Consider the following 14434-nt stretch of genomic DNA (forward strand, 5'->3'; position numbering starts at 1 on the left):
ACTCAAGATTAATTCCTCTGTATTTTTAAAATAACTTTTTTGCATTATTATCTGTAGTGATTTGTCTTAAAATATTATTTTTTCAGATGGAAGAGGTGATTGAAGACATAATCAATATGGAATCAAATTTTAATGATGAAGGGATAGGTTGTTCTGAAACTCCTTTACTAATGCAAAGAACTGTAAGTATTTTGTTGAATTTCATCTTGCTTTTTATACTAGAAAAACTTCTTTGAGTGATTCAAGCGTATCAGAGTTCAGAGACTAAGGAATAGTACCAGTGGACTATTCTCCTTTCCCTTCAGTTGATTGCCTTTTTGTCAATAAATAGTACAGAAAAGGACACGAATGTGGTGAGACAGTTCTTTTAAGTAGTCTGAATAACATTTGTGGTTCTAGATCAGAAAAATGTCTGGTGCATAACCTACTAATTCCTGTTCAGTGCTAAAAATAATAAGGATAAAAAGTGTCTGAATCCTAGAAGGCCTTTTATAGCCTTTCTTAAAGATCCTTCTACCTCAACTAAAAAAAAGTTAAAGCTTCCCCATGTGATAGTTTCTATGGTATGGTGGTTTCTCCAGTGTCTTATGCTGAAGCAAGGCTCTAGTTCTAGATTTTCATGTAGACAAGTGGCATTTAGTTGAATAATTTGTCAAGGAAAAACAAGAGAAATGTGATTTCTTCACGGGAATTAATGTAACAAACTTCAATTTTATGTTGTGTCTGCGAAGAAATGTGAGAGGACTAACAAAGGCTATTTATGTTTCCATATATGTTACATATTTGAAGAGGAAGGATGACTCTTTTCTGGACACAACAACATACAGAGCATTATTATTTATGAAAGTAATACCTATCAATAACTGTAATGCACTTTACAGAAGGATGTATGTTGTCCTCTCTACCCTAGCTTATGTAGGGAACTGTTTGTCCTCAGGGCTTTAAACTGTACACCAGTAAAGGGGAATTTCACCCTGATGAAGGCAGAAGGATTTTCACGGGCTTTGACAATCTACCAAGTTCACTTCGGAATACAGTCAGGTGCTTGCTCTTAATCGCCCTCTGGAGGAACATCTTTTTCTGACTTGCAGAACTTCACTGGCTACAAAAATACCTTAGGAGACAAAATCTCTACTCTTCTATGTTGCCCACTATAGAGTCCAGCATTAATGCCAATTAACATTTCCACGAACACCTGAAGTTTGCATGCCAACTACAAAACTGATGCAGCTGGACTGATTTATGCATATCTCAGTAGAGAACATAGCAAAGGAGTGGTCCCCAGGGAGTGAATTAATATTTTGGCTCAAATTAAAGTAAGGCAGGGGAGGATTCTGTCAGGTATGATACTGTGGGATGGTGATGAGTGGCATGAATTCTGGGTTTGGGTTGAAGTCATACTCCCTCAAAACCTTTTAAAACTGGATGATGTTAATCTATGCTAATTCCAGGTTCATTAGCCTTTATCTTCAGCCATGAAGGACATTTCTCTCTAAAATTTATTGAATACCCTACTCTTGATGAGGAAGACAATATGCAGTGTCTTTTAGGCCTTGCTGGTATTGTACTTGCAAAGTTTTGGGACTCCTGAAGTGCCTCTGGGACAAGTAATGGTATTTGGATTTTCATTTGTGCTGAGGAAATCAGCAGACTGCTAGGTAAGCCTGGGAGTAGCATGCATTTTCCAATCTCTCTGTTCAATACTATGGCAAAATAAAGCCTGTCTTCAACAAGGCTTGCAAACTGCATCAGTATGAGGAAATTGAGCAGTGCCTTTGCTTCTTTTATCTCTCTTTTAGCATCATGTCCTCTAAAAATATACAAAAGAATTAGGCATATGGAGATGATGTCAGGCATTTAGCTCACGCCACTTGGTTTTATGCCATCTTTCAGGCAACATCCTAAATCTGGCAGCAAAATTTTGGTCATAAGCTGTTCAATAGAGAAAGATAGAGAGACAGGTAGAAATAATATTTTTATATCCAGCTTTTCATTATCACAATAAGAATAATGAAATTTTGTTATCTGGGCTAAAAATGTATGCATTAAAAGAGTACTGGGCTAGGAGACACGATCAGCAATGGGAGAATATCTAATTTCCCCAAGAAGATGTGCTGGGTTTGTGCTGTACTTCAGCAAGGACCCATTGTAGCTCTGATGTACTTCTGCACAAGATGCCTTAATGTGGTGGCTGACGTGAGCATGGAGTAAGTGAGATTTCAGGGGAGACTGAGTTGCCTCTGTATCTGGCTGATTTGGCATTTGTTTTTTCGTTAAATTTCTCCAGCATAATGCTTAAGTATTTCTAGAATTTCTTCTTAGAATTTCCTTACTTGGGATTGTCTTGATTTTGCAAACTGGGCAGAGTAGTTTCTCTGAAATTCAGAAATGGGCTGACTTGGTTTTCAGAATGTGGTAAAAGGCTCGGGTGTTTTTTCAGCAAAATCTTTTCTTGAAAAAAAACAAATTCATGATGCCACTTTCCTGTCTCAGTGTTCTCAATGGATAGTGACTGAGTAATTTTTCCACTTTTTACAGTGTAACCTGTTGTGTGATGCATTAGTTTGCATTAGTCAAATGCACCCATGTACCATTTTAATGGCACATTAAATGAAGACATTGAATTCTGTGAGACCACTCGTGAATAATTGCTCAAAGGCTCATTATCTCACCCTGAATTACTGAATTACAGTTATGTATCAGTAGAATCAGAGAAGTGAAAAGAAGAACATTCCTCCATCTCTCATTTAAATAATTACAGCTTCTGAAGAGTGGATTATCTGGCTTTTACTGTGTTTGGATCCAAATTTATAACTTCATGAAACTGTCTGGTTTTGGGTGGTCACTTAAGAATTGCTCAAAGTAGGGAATTTTCTGACTGTGTTTCTATTGCTCTTCAGAGTACCCTATGGCAGAGACCTACATTTTACAACAATTTTTTAAAGTTCAGTTAAAATGTAAGACTAGGTGCTCCCTATATCCAAAAGGTCTTGATTCTTTGGAAAGTATTTCCAAACCAAATAATATCTTTGTTCATAAAACATAGCTGAAATAAAACCATAACTACTCTTATGAACTATCATTTAATGACAACTGTTTGTTCATCATGGAGAAGGTAAGATTTAATTTAGAAAGACCCTTGAAGATGACACCAATTTAAAGTAATTTTTTCCTGTTGTAATAATTTAGTTTTATGAAAATCTTATTAACAGACAGCAGTGTATTTATTTCTTATAAGAAAATATTTTTTTCTCTGACTATCATATTAGGAGCAACAGGTTTGTTCCTGACCATACAGAAATCATTAAAAAAAATGAAACAAATAATATGAGTGAGTTTTAGAAGTGAACTACTGTCATGTAGGTCAGATATGTTGGAAGGCATTTGAAAAGTAAATACTTTTAATCAAAAGTTCATTCTTAATCAAAATCCTTACAGTCTATTTAACATTTTGTAGTGAATTTAATGTATATTAATACTTCCAAATGTTCAGAACACAGGAAGTGTAGATGTTTACATCTGTTAATACAAAGCAAATATTGCACCATCATTAAAAGTTTAGGGCAGGTAGTAAAATCTGTGCTCGACATTGCTTTTAATATCTGAAAAAGAGAAATTTAAGGAATGTTGTATTAAAACAGATGTGGAGGGCATTAGTCACAGTGAAGAGACACAGGAAAAAGCAGAGTTAAAAAATAGGATCTCTGTGCTTTTCGGGGTGGGATTTAACAGTGTGTGATCTTGTGAACCACTTCTTAATACTAAATGTTTTGTTATTATACATATACAGCTCTAAGACTCACCAGTAAACCCAGTAATCGAGCAATCACAGTGGAGAGCTGTATGAAAGCAGCTGGCAATTTACCAGTACCGTCATTCAGAAATAACTGTTGCAGTCCAGATAATCACTGTACAACTGTGATAATATTCTCTACTTGATATGCAGTCCACTAAAACTTATGTCAAAAGCATTAGGAGATTGGCTGCCTTGGAATGAGAATGAAGTGAGAGGAAATTAATGTTCTGCAATGGCATGGGCCTCTCTTGCACAGACCTGGGTGGGACCAGCAAGAAAAATAATTTAATCTTGTGAACATTTTCAAGGATTCTAAGTTGTCTTTTTTTTCTGGTGCACAAGAAAACATGAGCTTTCAGCACTATTATTGAAGAAGCCTGGGGACAGAGGCTCTGTAGCAGTTAGATGGCTGGCAGTGAGAGCTTAGAAGTAGTTGCAGAGAAGTGCTTCAGGCAGAGCACTACCATGAAATTGGATTTCAAAAAGTCACCAGGAGAGGCCCAACTGCTTGTATGTTGGACCAGTTCAGCTCCATGTTGCTGGAGTAGTCAATACTGAATGAATAAACTAAATGGAGCAGTTCCTTTCAGATTGCTTGGAAGAAAATTGAAACCTTCTTCATGGAAAGCCTTTTTGCTGAATTTTTTTCCATGTCCAGTAGCAAATAAAACCAAGAAAAAAAGGTTTCCATGCTCATGTAGGAAGAAATTCTTTGCTGTGAGGGTGGTGAGACACTGGCTCAGGTTGCCCAGGGAGGTTGTGAATGCCCCAACCCCAGCATTGTTCAAGGCCAGACTGATTAAGGCCTTGAGCAATCTGATCTAGTGAGAGGTGTCCCTGCCTATGGCAGGGAGGGTTGGGACTATATGGTCTTTAAGGGCCATACTCACCTCTCAACATTCTATGATACTATGATTTATTTGTAATATTTAGGAAATGTTTTCTTTAACTATCCCCTTGAATTAGCTTAGCAGCAAGAATGTTGGGAAAAGAAGATTTAAACCACTAACGGAGAAGGGAAGCAAAAGCACCTGGGCATGCTGAAAGTCAGGGGTTGTGCCAGCTGTGAGCTGGGGGAACAGCTGGACAGGGGAAAGGTGGAAATACTCTGCAAAGGTGATGCCTTGCAATGGCACCTCTTGGGGGATCTTCTGAGGCTTCACTCCTTTCCTTTCATGACTTCATTTCATGTATTCATATTTCACTATTTCACTAAGATTGGGAGCTACTGTCTATATCCAGTCTTCTTGGGAGTCAGGTCAGTGGGATTCCTTCACTTCTGCCACTCTTGCAGGAAAAGAGCTTGTGGAGAAAATCCTCAGTTGCTGCATGGCTCGCTTGTATTTGTTTTGCTCCTTTGGCATTTGAAAAAAATCTTGTATGGAGTATGGAGAGGTATGGAGTAGAAGTTAGATCAGGACAGGACAGATAGATGTTTTCCTTCTTTAATTTTTATGATTCTATTAACTACAGCTGGTATAAAGTTCTGACTAAATCTGTTAACTCTGCATTTGATTTTATGGAGACACTATTTATTGGTAAAAGCATAGTTCACTCTGTCTGCAAAATCTCTCTCCTATTACAAGGTCTTTGAGGTCACAGTTTCTCATCATGACATTAATAATTCGTATTTGTATTAATTATTTGTTAAATATTGATGGTGACCATCTGGATGGATTACAAAACCTGCTGTCTGTCCCATTCTCAGAAATCATACAGAAGGAAGAAATTCAAGTAGATATGCTCCAAAGTATTTTATTCAATAATTGCTGCAGTTATTCAATCATGAAGTAAACCCGGCTTTCCATTAGAGGTGAATATAGCATTGCTGATCTAGGCAGCCCCCTACTGCATAATCATGAGTATTTTTTATTTAGTGAATACTGATGTAATTTGGCAACCCTTGTAAGCTGATAAAATCTGCTAAAGTTCAAAACCATTTTAGAGAAAGGGCCAGAGTAAACATTAACAACCTCATTTGCTTAGGTTGGCTAACTTGAAAAGGCTGCATAACATCAATGAAAATGCTTTGTCAATCACATTCTACACTAGATTAGTCTTAAAGTCCAAGGAAGAATCAAAGTTCATCTAAGTATATAAACTTCTGTCTAGCACTCTCTAGTATCATTTACAAGTTTAACAAGAAAAATGAAGGAGAAGGAACAGTCGGTAGCTATTGAGGAAATAATAGACACCTCAAAAATGAAACTGGTGAGAAAACATTTTCTTTGTCTTTTTTCAATACTATAAAAGTGTTAGGTAGGAAATTGTGTTTCTCAGTTGCTTCAGTTGCAAAAACTAACTATGAAAAGCACAAATGCAGAACTCCTCAGGCCTGTTTCCTGCAGCTGGAAGTATCTTTTGTTATTACTGCCACTGCTGTTTTGAATGTCATACAAATGTCAGATGAAGGTTTTCTTTTGGTATTTCATGCAGTTTAGAAGTTTGAGGTGGAAATGGGCAGTGTACAGCTTTCTTGCCTGCACAATTTACCTCATGCTGTAGCAAAGGTCTTCATAGAATAGAGCATACATTACTTTGGGTCAGGAGAAGAACTGTGGTCTGTTTTTACTTAGCTGCAGCATTCAAAAGCTGTGCAAAATGACCAACAATTTCAGCTCTGTCTCTAGCATGCTAACAGACAAGTGTTTACTAATCCTTCTCTATTTTGGGGGCAGAACTCTCTGGCTTAAAGGGAATGAAAAGATTCAACCTTCATGCAACTGTAGTAAAGTTTCCATAACTCTGAAATTAAGAGAAAAAATTTTTTTTTTCTCTTTGGTTTTCTCTTTCTAAAAGGTAAATAGACATAAATGAAAGTATTGTTCTAAAATATACAGTTGTTTGTATCCAAGCACCTTTTAAAAACCTGGTCTTTATCTCAGACCTCAACATTTGTTTAACAGAAGTAAGAGAAAAGGATAGTTAAAACAAACTTCTAATTGTCTTAATGTTCATTCCTTATTAATTCCAAACCCATGTGCAGCAGGATCTTCCAGAAAACTCCTGCTGTTTGGGGCCAACAAGAAGATTCTATTGTATCCCAAAGCCTCTGCTGCATCTTGTGTTGTTGTCTGTATACAGCAATGCAAGGCTTGAAGTCCTTAGGACATGACAGGTCATAAAGAAGATTATGCTAAACTCACTGCTGTCTGCAGCATATAGGTTATGATCCCTTCTTGAGGGAAACTTTATGAATTTCCATCAAAGGCATTTACATAGGTTGAATAAAAGACTTGTGAGCTTGGAGGCGACAACAGTGGCCACTTTGTTCTGCAGGAGCAGTCAAGCTTTTTATTGCAAGACAAAACTAGCTTGTGAAAAACACAAAGATTTCTTGAAGTACATTTTGAGAAATAAACTTCTGAAAGTACAACTGATTTTCTTAGCACTTCCTTCTCCATCAGCTTAGGCCTTCCATGACCTTTAATATATGTGTAAAGTAGTTTATGAAGTAGCTATTTACACTATATTTACATTTATATATATACATATTTATATTCACATTAGAAATAAACATTTGTGAATATATCTGAAATCAAACACTACAGGAAGAATTTTCAACCAAAATTAAATTCTGCATGGTACATCCATGTGAACACACTAGAACACAGAAGCCTTACTGTAATATGTTCAGAGATTTAGGTGTTAGATGAAATCTAAGAGGACATGATATAAAGCATATAATATATAGAGTATATGACATAAATAAATGTGGTTTTCACTTCTTCCTCAGGCTCAATTTTTTACTTTTTTTTGTGCTGACATTTGGTCATTGTTTTCAGAGGAAGAATTTGAATGATTTGATATATGTATTGACATGCGCTATCCAACAAAATTGAATAAGACAGAACCAGGCATTAGTACATTAACTGGTGTTACTAGTGAAATAATAGTAAAATAGCTAACAGGTATGTCATTTAATTGGCATCTTTGGGTTTCAGAACCTGGGGTTTAGTGGGCAGTACCCTCATGACTTGATTTCTGGCTCCAAGTTGGATGATGACATTATCAGAGCATTGCTCCACTTCTGGACTGTGTCTGTTATGTTAATTTTGTGACCAGAAAAGACAAGAATAGCTAAAAATATACAATTAAAAGAAGATAATTGAAAGAAAAGAGTGTATACCTCTTGCAAAAGGTTGATTCTCCAGAAAATTCCTTTGCTTGGTCATATTTGATCAGACATTTATCTAGACAATGGACTTCTATGTATATGATCAGGGCAGAAATGTACTATGACTGGAATATGAAGAGAGTTCATTTTTCTCTGATGAATAATGAACCAGCTTGATGATCATTATTGGAAGATAAAAAATGAACCAGTTTTCATGCATAATATATAATATGTAATATAAGACATCTGAACATTAAGTCCCTGGTTGAGGATTGTGTAATTATGAAACATGTTAAAGATAAATATAGAAGGAGATACAATTTGTTCAGATGAAAACAAAACTGAGACGGATAGTATTTTCTGCTAGTCTCTACACAATAAAAAGATAAACTGGAACATTTTTGAATTGTTATTGCTGACCTTATATACTCAAATACAAGTATTTTGTATTGCAATTAAAAAAGGACCAAGAAAATTTAGCTGTAAATGGGATCTTGTAGATTCTGAAAACAGTACACTACAACTTCTTTGGCAATTGATAGTGCAAACACATCCTTACAAATAAAAAGGATAACACAGCTTATGTTCAACTTTCTTCAAGCAGGACAGCAACTGAAAAAGAAAGCTGAGGCCTAGTCTTTCAGCACAGTGCTTGTATTGACAAGATTGTGCATCCCGTCTGCAAGAAATTTGAAAAGATGAAAAGTCAAAATTTATTGAAACACACTTTGAAGATACGAGAATTGGCCCAGTTTTCCCCTTGTCAAAACCTGGAAACACCCATTATACCAGGCATTGTTATTTAGCAAAAGGATTTGTTAATATGTGTTAATATGCATTTATTGATCAACTCATTATTTGGCCAAATTCAGTGCACATTTTGATGTCAATCTGTGAACGTAAAGGATTGAGAAAAAGTCAACCTGTCATGAATAAATTGTAAAGGCACGACAAGCAATTAACTATGTTTTCAACTGGGTTGTGTACCCCAGTAACACAAATATAAACTCTTACTTGATATGCAAAATGAACTGTGGACACAATTCCATAATGAGATTGTTATATTTGGGATGCATATATGGGATGACAACTTAAAAATTTTGCAAAATTCCTACTTTTGTATTTTTCTTTTTTTCTTTTTCTTTTTCCTTTTCTTTTTCTTTTTTTCTTTTTCTTTTTTTCTTTCTCTTTTTCTTTTTAATTAAAATGAATAAGCAAGGACCACCCTGAAATAGATGGGTTCTAAAACTTTTTCGCGGCTAAGAAGGCGAAGTAACCTCATTTTACAAAACTGTTTTCTGAAGTGATGCTATCAATTAAGCTCGTGAAAACGTGATTTAAGCGGGATATATTTAGGGGTGGGAAATGATAAAATATTGCACAAATCTTTTGTCTTAGATGCTGTCTGAGCAAGTACCAATTTTTAACAAGCACCAAAAGAAATTTTCTCTTGCAGATGCAGTACCCAACCTTTCAGGTTAGGCAGCTACACAGTCTCTCTCTTCTTGTGACAAGTAAAGCCACAAGTGTTGTGGCTCCCTGTTAAGTTTTCCAAGGCTGCAGGTGCAGTACAGGCAACCTGACCATGTGTAATAGGGTCAGTGATCCTCAGAATGGTGTGTACTGCACAGCAGCTGCTGTGGAAGCGTGCCATACGTTGTTACTGCAGGAAACAGGCACACTTGGTTGGGTTGTATGTCTGCAGTTATTAACCTTGGAAAAGAGGGTAGGGAAGGAAGTTTCTGCTAGCAGGACTATTCCTGCAACTTACTTCCCACTTGCCTCTTTTCATGAGCACTTCTGATCTGGGCAGAATGAAGATGTCTGGTGGAGGAAGTCTGGTCCTGACCTCTGTCTTTTCTGGGGACATCTTGACCCTTCTAATCACACACTTGGGCTTGTCAATGTAACTGTAAGGAAGTAAGTCCCTGGGAGAAATGGTAGCTGGCTTGCAAGACAGTCTTTCCTGTTGTCTGTTTGCAGGTTCTTCAAGGGAAAGCAGGGTAGTTGATGAACTTTTTTGGCCTATCAGGACAGTCCATATAACTCTGATGAAGAGCTCTTGATATCCTAGGGTTTAGCCATTTTAGACAACTAGAACATGTCAGGTGTCTGCTCTTCAATGATATACACACACTCTCTATCATCCTTGAGTAGTGACATCCTTTGGATGTATGAAGAGCTGTTTACAGCCTTGTGTATGAACACCTAGTAGTAAAATGCAATACAGGTTATCTAGAAAGTAACAGAACAGAGTTCCTTTCAGCCTAAGGAGCAAGCTAAAGAGACTATAAAATTTGGTTTTTTTAAAATAAAAGATGTTAAGGAAGTGCACCAATAACCAATCCTTGATCTCAGTTTACTTAATATTTTCATTAGTGATCTTGCTACAAAAAATACATTTATGCTGATGAAATTTACTGAGGAAGAAGAAGTAAAAAGTATTGCCAGTACAAAGAAGGATGAGGATATCATAGAGGAAGAATTATATGACTGTGATGACAGAATAGTCTAAATGGAAGGAATGTAATAGTACTGAGAAGAAGGCCATTCATTTAAATACTAATAACAGGAATGTCTGCTGTAAGCTGGGAGCTCATTAACTGGAGATGACAGAAAAAGATCTGGTTACATTAGTTGTTCAGAGGATAACTATAAGCCATCAAAATGATGGGACTGCATAAAGGAGATAAATATGGTCTTAGTATCCATCATGAGACTGGTTTCCAAGAGACATGAGGAAATATCCAGCATGGGATTCACTGGGTGCAGAACTCCTTGAATGCTGTAGGCAAAAAAAGGTGTCCTCCCTTCAGGAAAGCTAAACCAAAGCAGGGAAGGTACAGAGGGGCTTGTTAGAACTTATCATAGCATGGGAAGTCTGTCTAAAGAAGCATGGCTCGTTCAATTTAGCAAAGCAAAGTCTTAAGGGAGCTAAATTCACTCCCAGTAGTCACCTGGGGAAGTTGAACAATAAACTATATGTGTTAAAGGAACACAAAGCAAAATAAAATTTGTCTACAAATGGAAATTAAAGATATGCTTGTTTGACAATAATTTGCAATCATTCAGCTTTTTTAGCATACTCCAAATAAAAATCTTGGAGATGTGAAACCTAACTGATTTTAGACAGAGCATTACTGGCTTATGAACCAGATTATGTAATGATATGTTAAATGAACTTGATGTCCAGGAAATGCTTTCTAGTCCAGACTGAGCCTTATCATATTCAGCAGGATTCTTAAATTAAGAAAATTCTAGCTGACTTTAGAAAAGGTTTTGGCTGTTATTTTCTAACTGTGCAACACTGATTGTGATACAACCATGATCCTTACAGACTGTTGCTGTAGGGCAAACACATCATGCAAAGAGTAGCCAAAATGGAAAAATACTTAAATAATATGTGATCATGCAAATGAACACTGTTGTGACATAGAACTACAAGTGAACAGGCATGGACAATCTGTATTCATATATTTTATTACTGCATTCAGACTCCTTCTCTTGGAGGATATGGAAATGCTATTGGTTTAAGTCTCCCTTAAAATTACATGGTATTTACCAATAACTATTGTGCTATAGGATTTGGAATACCACATAATTTACTTTCATAAGACAATGTCTTTCATCTAATGTTTTCCTTTAAAAAAACCCCAAACTTGTTATTAGAGACTGCAAATTGTGATCACAGCTGTCCATTGTTAGTCATCCATGCTGTTAACAAACTCTTAGTGTTTGCTACACAGTCCTGCCTGCATAGCAGTTCAGACCCAAGCATCGAACATAAAAATCTTCTCCAGATGAGACCTCCATAGTACTTCCCTTGGACACTGTCAGCAAGCACAAGGTCACAGGCTCTTGTGAGGTGTATTCACTCAGGTAGTACAGCTGAAGTTTGCTTTTATAATTGGTCTAAGCTTCAAAGTTGAGTATCTTTCAGGACTGAGCCCCATGAATGGAAATTCTCATGTTCCAGTCTTTGCACACAGGCATTGAAGATCCCATGACACTTTATACAAAAGGAAGAATGTTAACCCCAGTGTCCTTGCCAAATGCTAACTTTGTTAATTACAGTCTGCTTTCTTTAATGCTCCTTGCAGTTTTAATTAGATATTGTATTATTCTCTTCCTGTACCACATTGTCACTGGTTATTCCCAATTAACCATTTGCTGTGCTAAAGGTTGTTGATAGTTTGTCCAAAGCTGTCTGTATTTCAGAAGTAGGAAAGATGGTGTATTATATTCTGCTACTTTTAATATTTGCGTTCTCATTCCTGATGAGCGGCTTGCATCTAAATTCTCAGATACATATATGTAAATATAAGTATCATGAATATAAGGTTTGGAAATTATATGACTTACCAGAACTTCTCAGAACAGCACAGGTGTGAACCAACATAGCTCATGATACCTGCAGGACAAATGATTTCCTGATGGCTGGGAATTTTCATATCCAAATATCTCTGTTTCCACATCTAAACTGAAAGCAGGAACATGCTTTTCATATGGTGGAATCAGCTGGAATTTTAAAGTGCTTTGGGATTCATCAGGTTTCACAGTGCTATAGAATTGTAAGATCATCATTGCAAGCATATTGTATAATTGTGCCACTTTAAATGATTTGTACATTTAGTAACATTGCATTAAATTTTTGTGGAATTATGTGTGTGTGTGTATATATATATATATGTATATCCTTTTATGTAAGACTGGAAGCTATTTGAAGCCTCAGTACTGCAAAAACTTTCCCTGCTTAAATGGCACTATAAACAATAAATCGCATTATGATGTATGGAGTTTTGGTACACATGCAAACAGCTACATGTATTTTTACTCACAATTCCTATAATATATTGTGCTACATATTTTGATTTTATAATTTGAAAATTAGTTACTTACATATGTCTACATTTCTAAAAGAACTTCCTTCTTTGTCAGACAAAAATAGCATGTTTCCTCATGTTGTATCAAAATCGGCCAATTTCTACTCTAAGACGGCTCTTAGTGTTCAGCAACGTTAGCAAGGAAATTCCTTGGGATTTTCTATGCTTGATATCAATGCAGATCAAATTAAGGTAGAGAGTTTCAACAAAATATTTTGATATATTTTTGACTGTATTTTTAAAAACTCCCTGGTAATCAGAATTTTGATTAATTTTAAAGGAAGTCCTTCTTACATGATTTTTAAAATAAGAGTTTATTTGAAAATTTTCACATGAGGAGCCCAGTGAGGTTTCCTGAGAAGGCACACATGGGAGGCCTGCAACATTCACCCCAAACTTTCTACAGAGTCAAGAGTAAGAAACAGAGATTATTCAGTTCATTCTAAGTGTCCAAAAGAGGTCAGATTAATCACCCTCTATTTCTTCTCCTGATCCTGAATCCTGACACTGAAAATTATTCCTTGCACACTAATTCATAGCAGATTTTTTATGCTGACTAACTGGGAAAGAAGACAGTGTGTCAAATGGAGACCACCAGTGGCCGTATCCACAAAGACACTTATCTGTCATAGTGGTCATTGACCTATAACTGAGATTTGTACTAAATTTACAGAAGAAAGAGACAGTTGATAGTGCAATTGGCACTAACTTTCTGCAACATTTCTTGTCAAGGGGTCAAGATGACAGGCCTGTAGTTCCTCCATCCTCCTTCTGGCCCATCTTGTAGACAGGCGTCACATTTGCTCCAGTCAACTGTGACCCTCTCAGTTAGTCAGGACTTCTGGTAAATGACTAAAGGTGGCTCAGTGAGCTCTTCTGCCAGCTCCCTCAGGGCCCTCAGGTGCGTCCCATCTGGCCTCATGAACCTGTGTGTGTCTGAGTGGTATAGCAGGCCACTGACCATTTCCCTTGTGAGGTCTTCATTCTGCTCTGTCTCCCTGGTCAGGTGACTGGGCACCCAAAGAACAAGTAGTATTACTATTAAAGACTGAGATAAAGAGGGCATTATATACTTAAGCCTTTTTCCTCATCCTTTGTCACTGTGTTTTCTCCCACATCCAGTACCAACATGGAGATGCTCCTTATCCCTCCTTTTGTTGCTGATTTATTTATAGAAACACTTTTCATTGTCTTTTACAGCAGCGGCTAGATAAAGTTCTAACTATGTTTGGACCTGCTGGGGTTTTAGTTTAGTCTTAGTTTTTTTTTCCTGTTAAAGGAATTTTCTCCCATATGCATGTTGCTAGGGGACAAATAGCTGTACTTAAGAAAGGAAAAAAGGGAAGTGGGGCGGGCCTGGCTACTCCTTTGTCTACACCTGGGTGTGGGGGCAGTTCGCTCTGAGCGTCCGGAGAGAGAAGCTGCAGAGAAAGGAGCTGCTGCTTCTTTCTTTTTGGCCGTTCTTTCTTCCTGCTGGAAACAACGCCGGGACCCCAAATGCCGCTTTCCCTGCCCTGCTGGAGACCGAGCTGTGGCTGCCCTGCTCCGCTGCTGCTTCGAGCTTTCGCTACGCTGTAGCCCTGCTCGCCCTGCCTGCCTGGGCCTCCGTGGGGTTCTCCCATCTGGATACATCTCGTC

The 14434-nt window shown here is 37.2% G+C and overlaps 1 protein-coding gene across 4 annotated transcripts in view; it reads left to right on the plus strand.

Moving 5' to 3' along the window:
- TFEC (transcription factor EC) overlaps positions 1 to 14434 on the plus strand; it is a 93543-nt gene that overhangs the window by 55017 nt on the left and 24092 nt on the right. For all 4 annotated transcript variants that reach the window (XM_017733106.1, XM_017733107.1, XM_017733108.1 and 1 more), the window contains exon 3: positions 87 to 182. In XM_017733106.1, the coding sequence (XP_017588595.1) occupies positions 87 to 182 (96 nt within the window). The remainder of the gene's footprint in view (positions 1 to 86; positions 183 to 14434) is intronic.

Source organism: Corvus brachyrhynchos, unplaced genomic scaffold (genome assembly GCF_000691975.1).
Source record: "Corvus brachyrhynchos isolate BGI_N302 unplaced genomic scaffold, ASM69197v1 scaffold32, whole genome shotgun sequence".
Lineage (NCBI taxonomy): Eukaryota > Metazoa > Chordata > Aves > Passeriformes > Corvidae > Corvus > Corvus brachyrhynchos.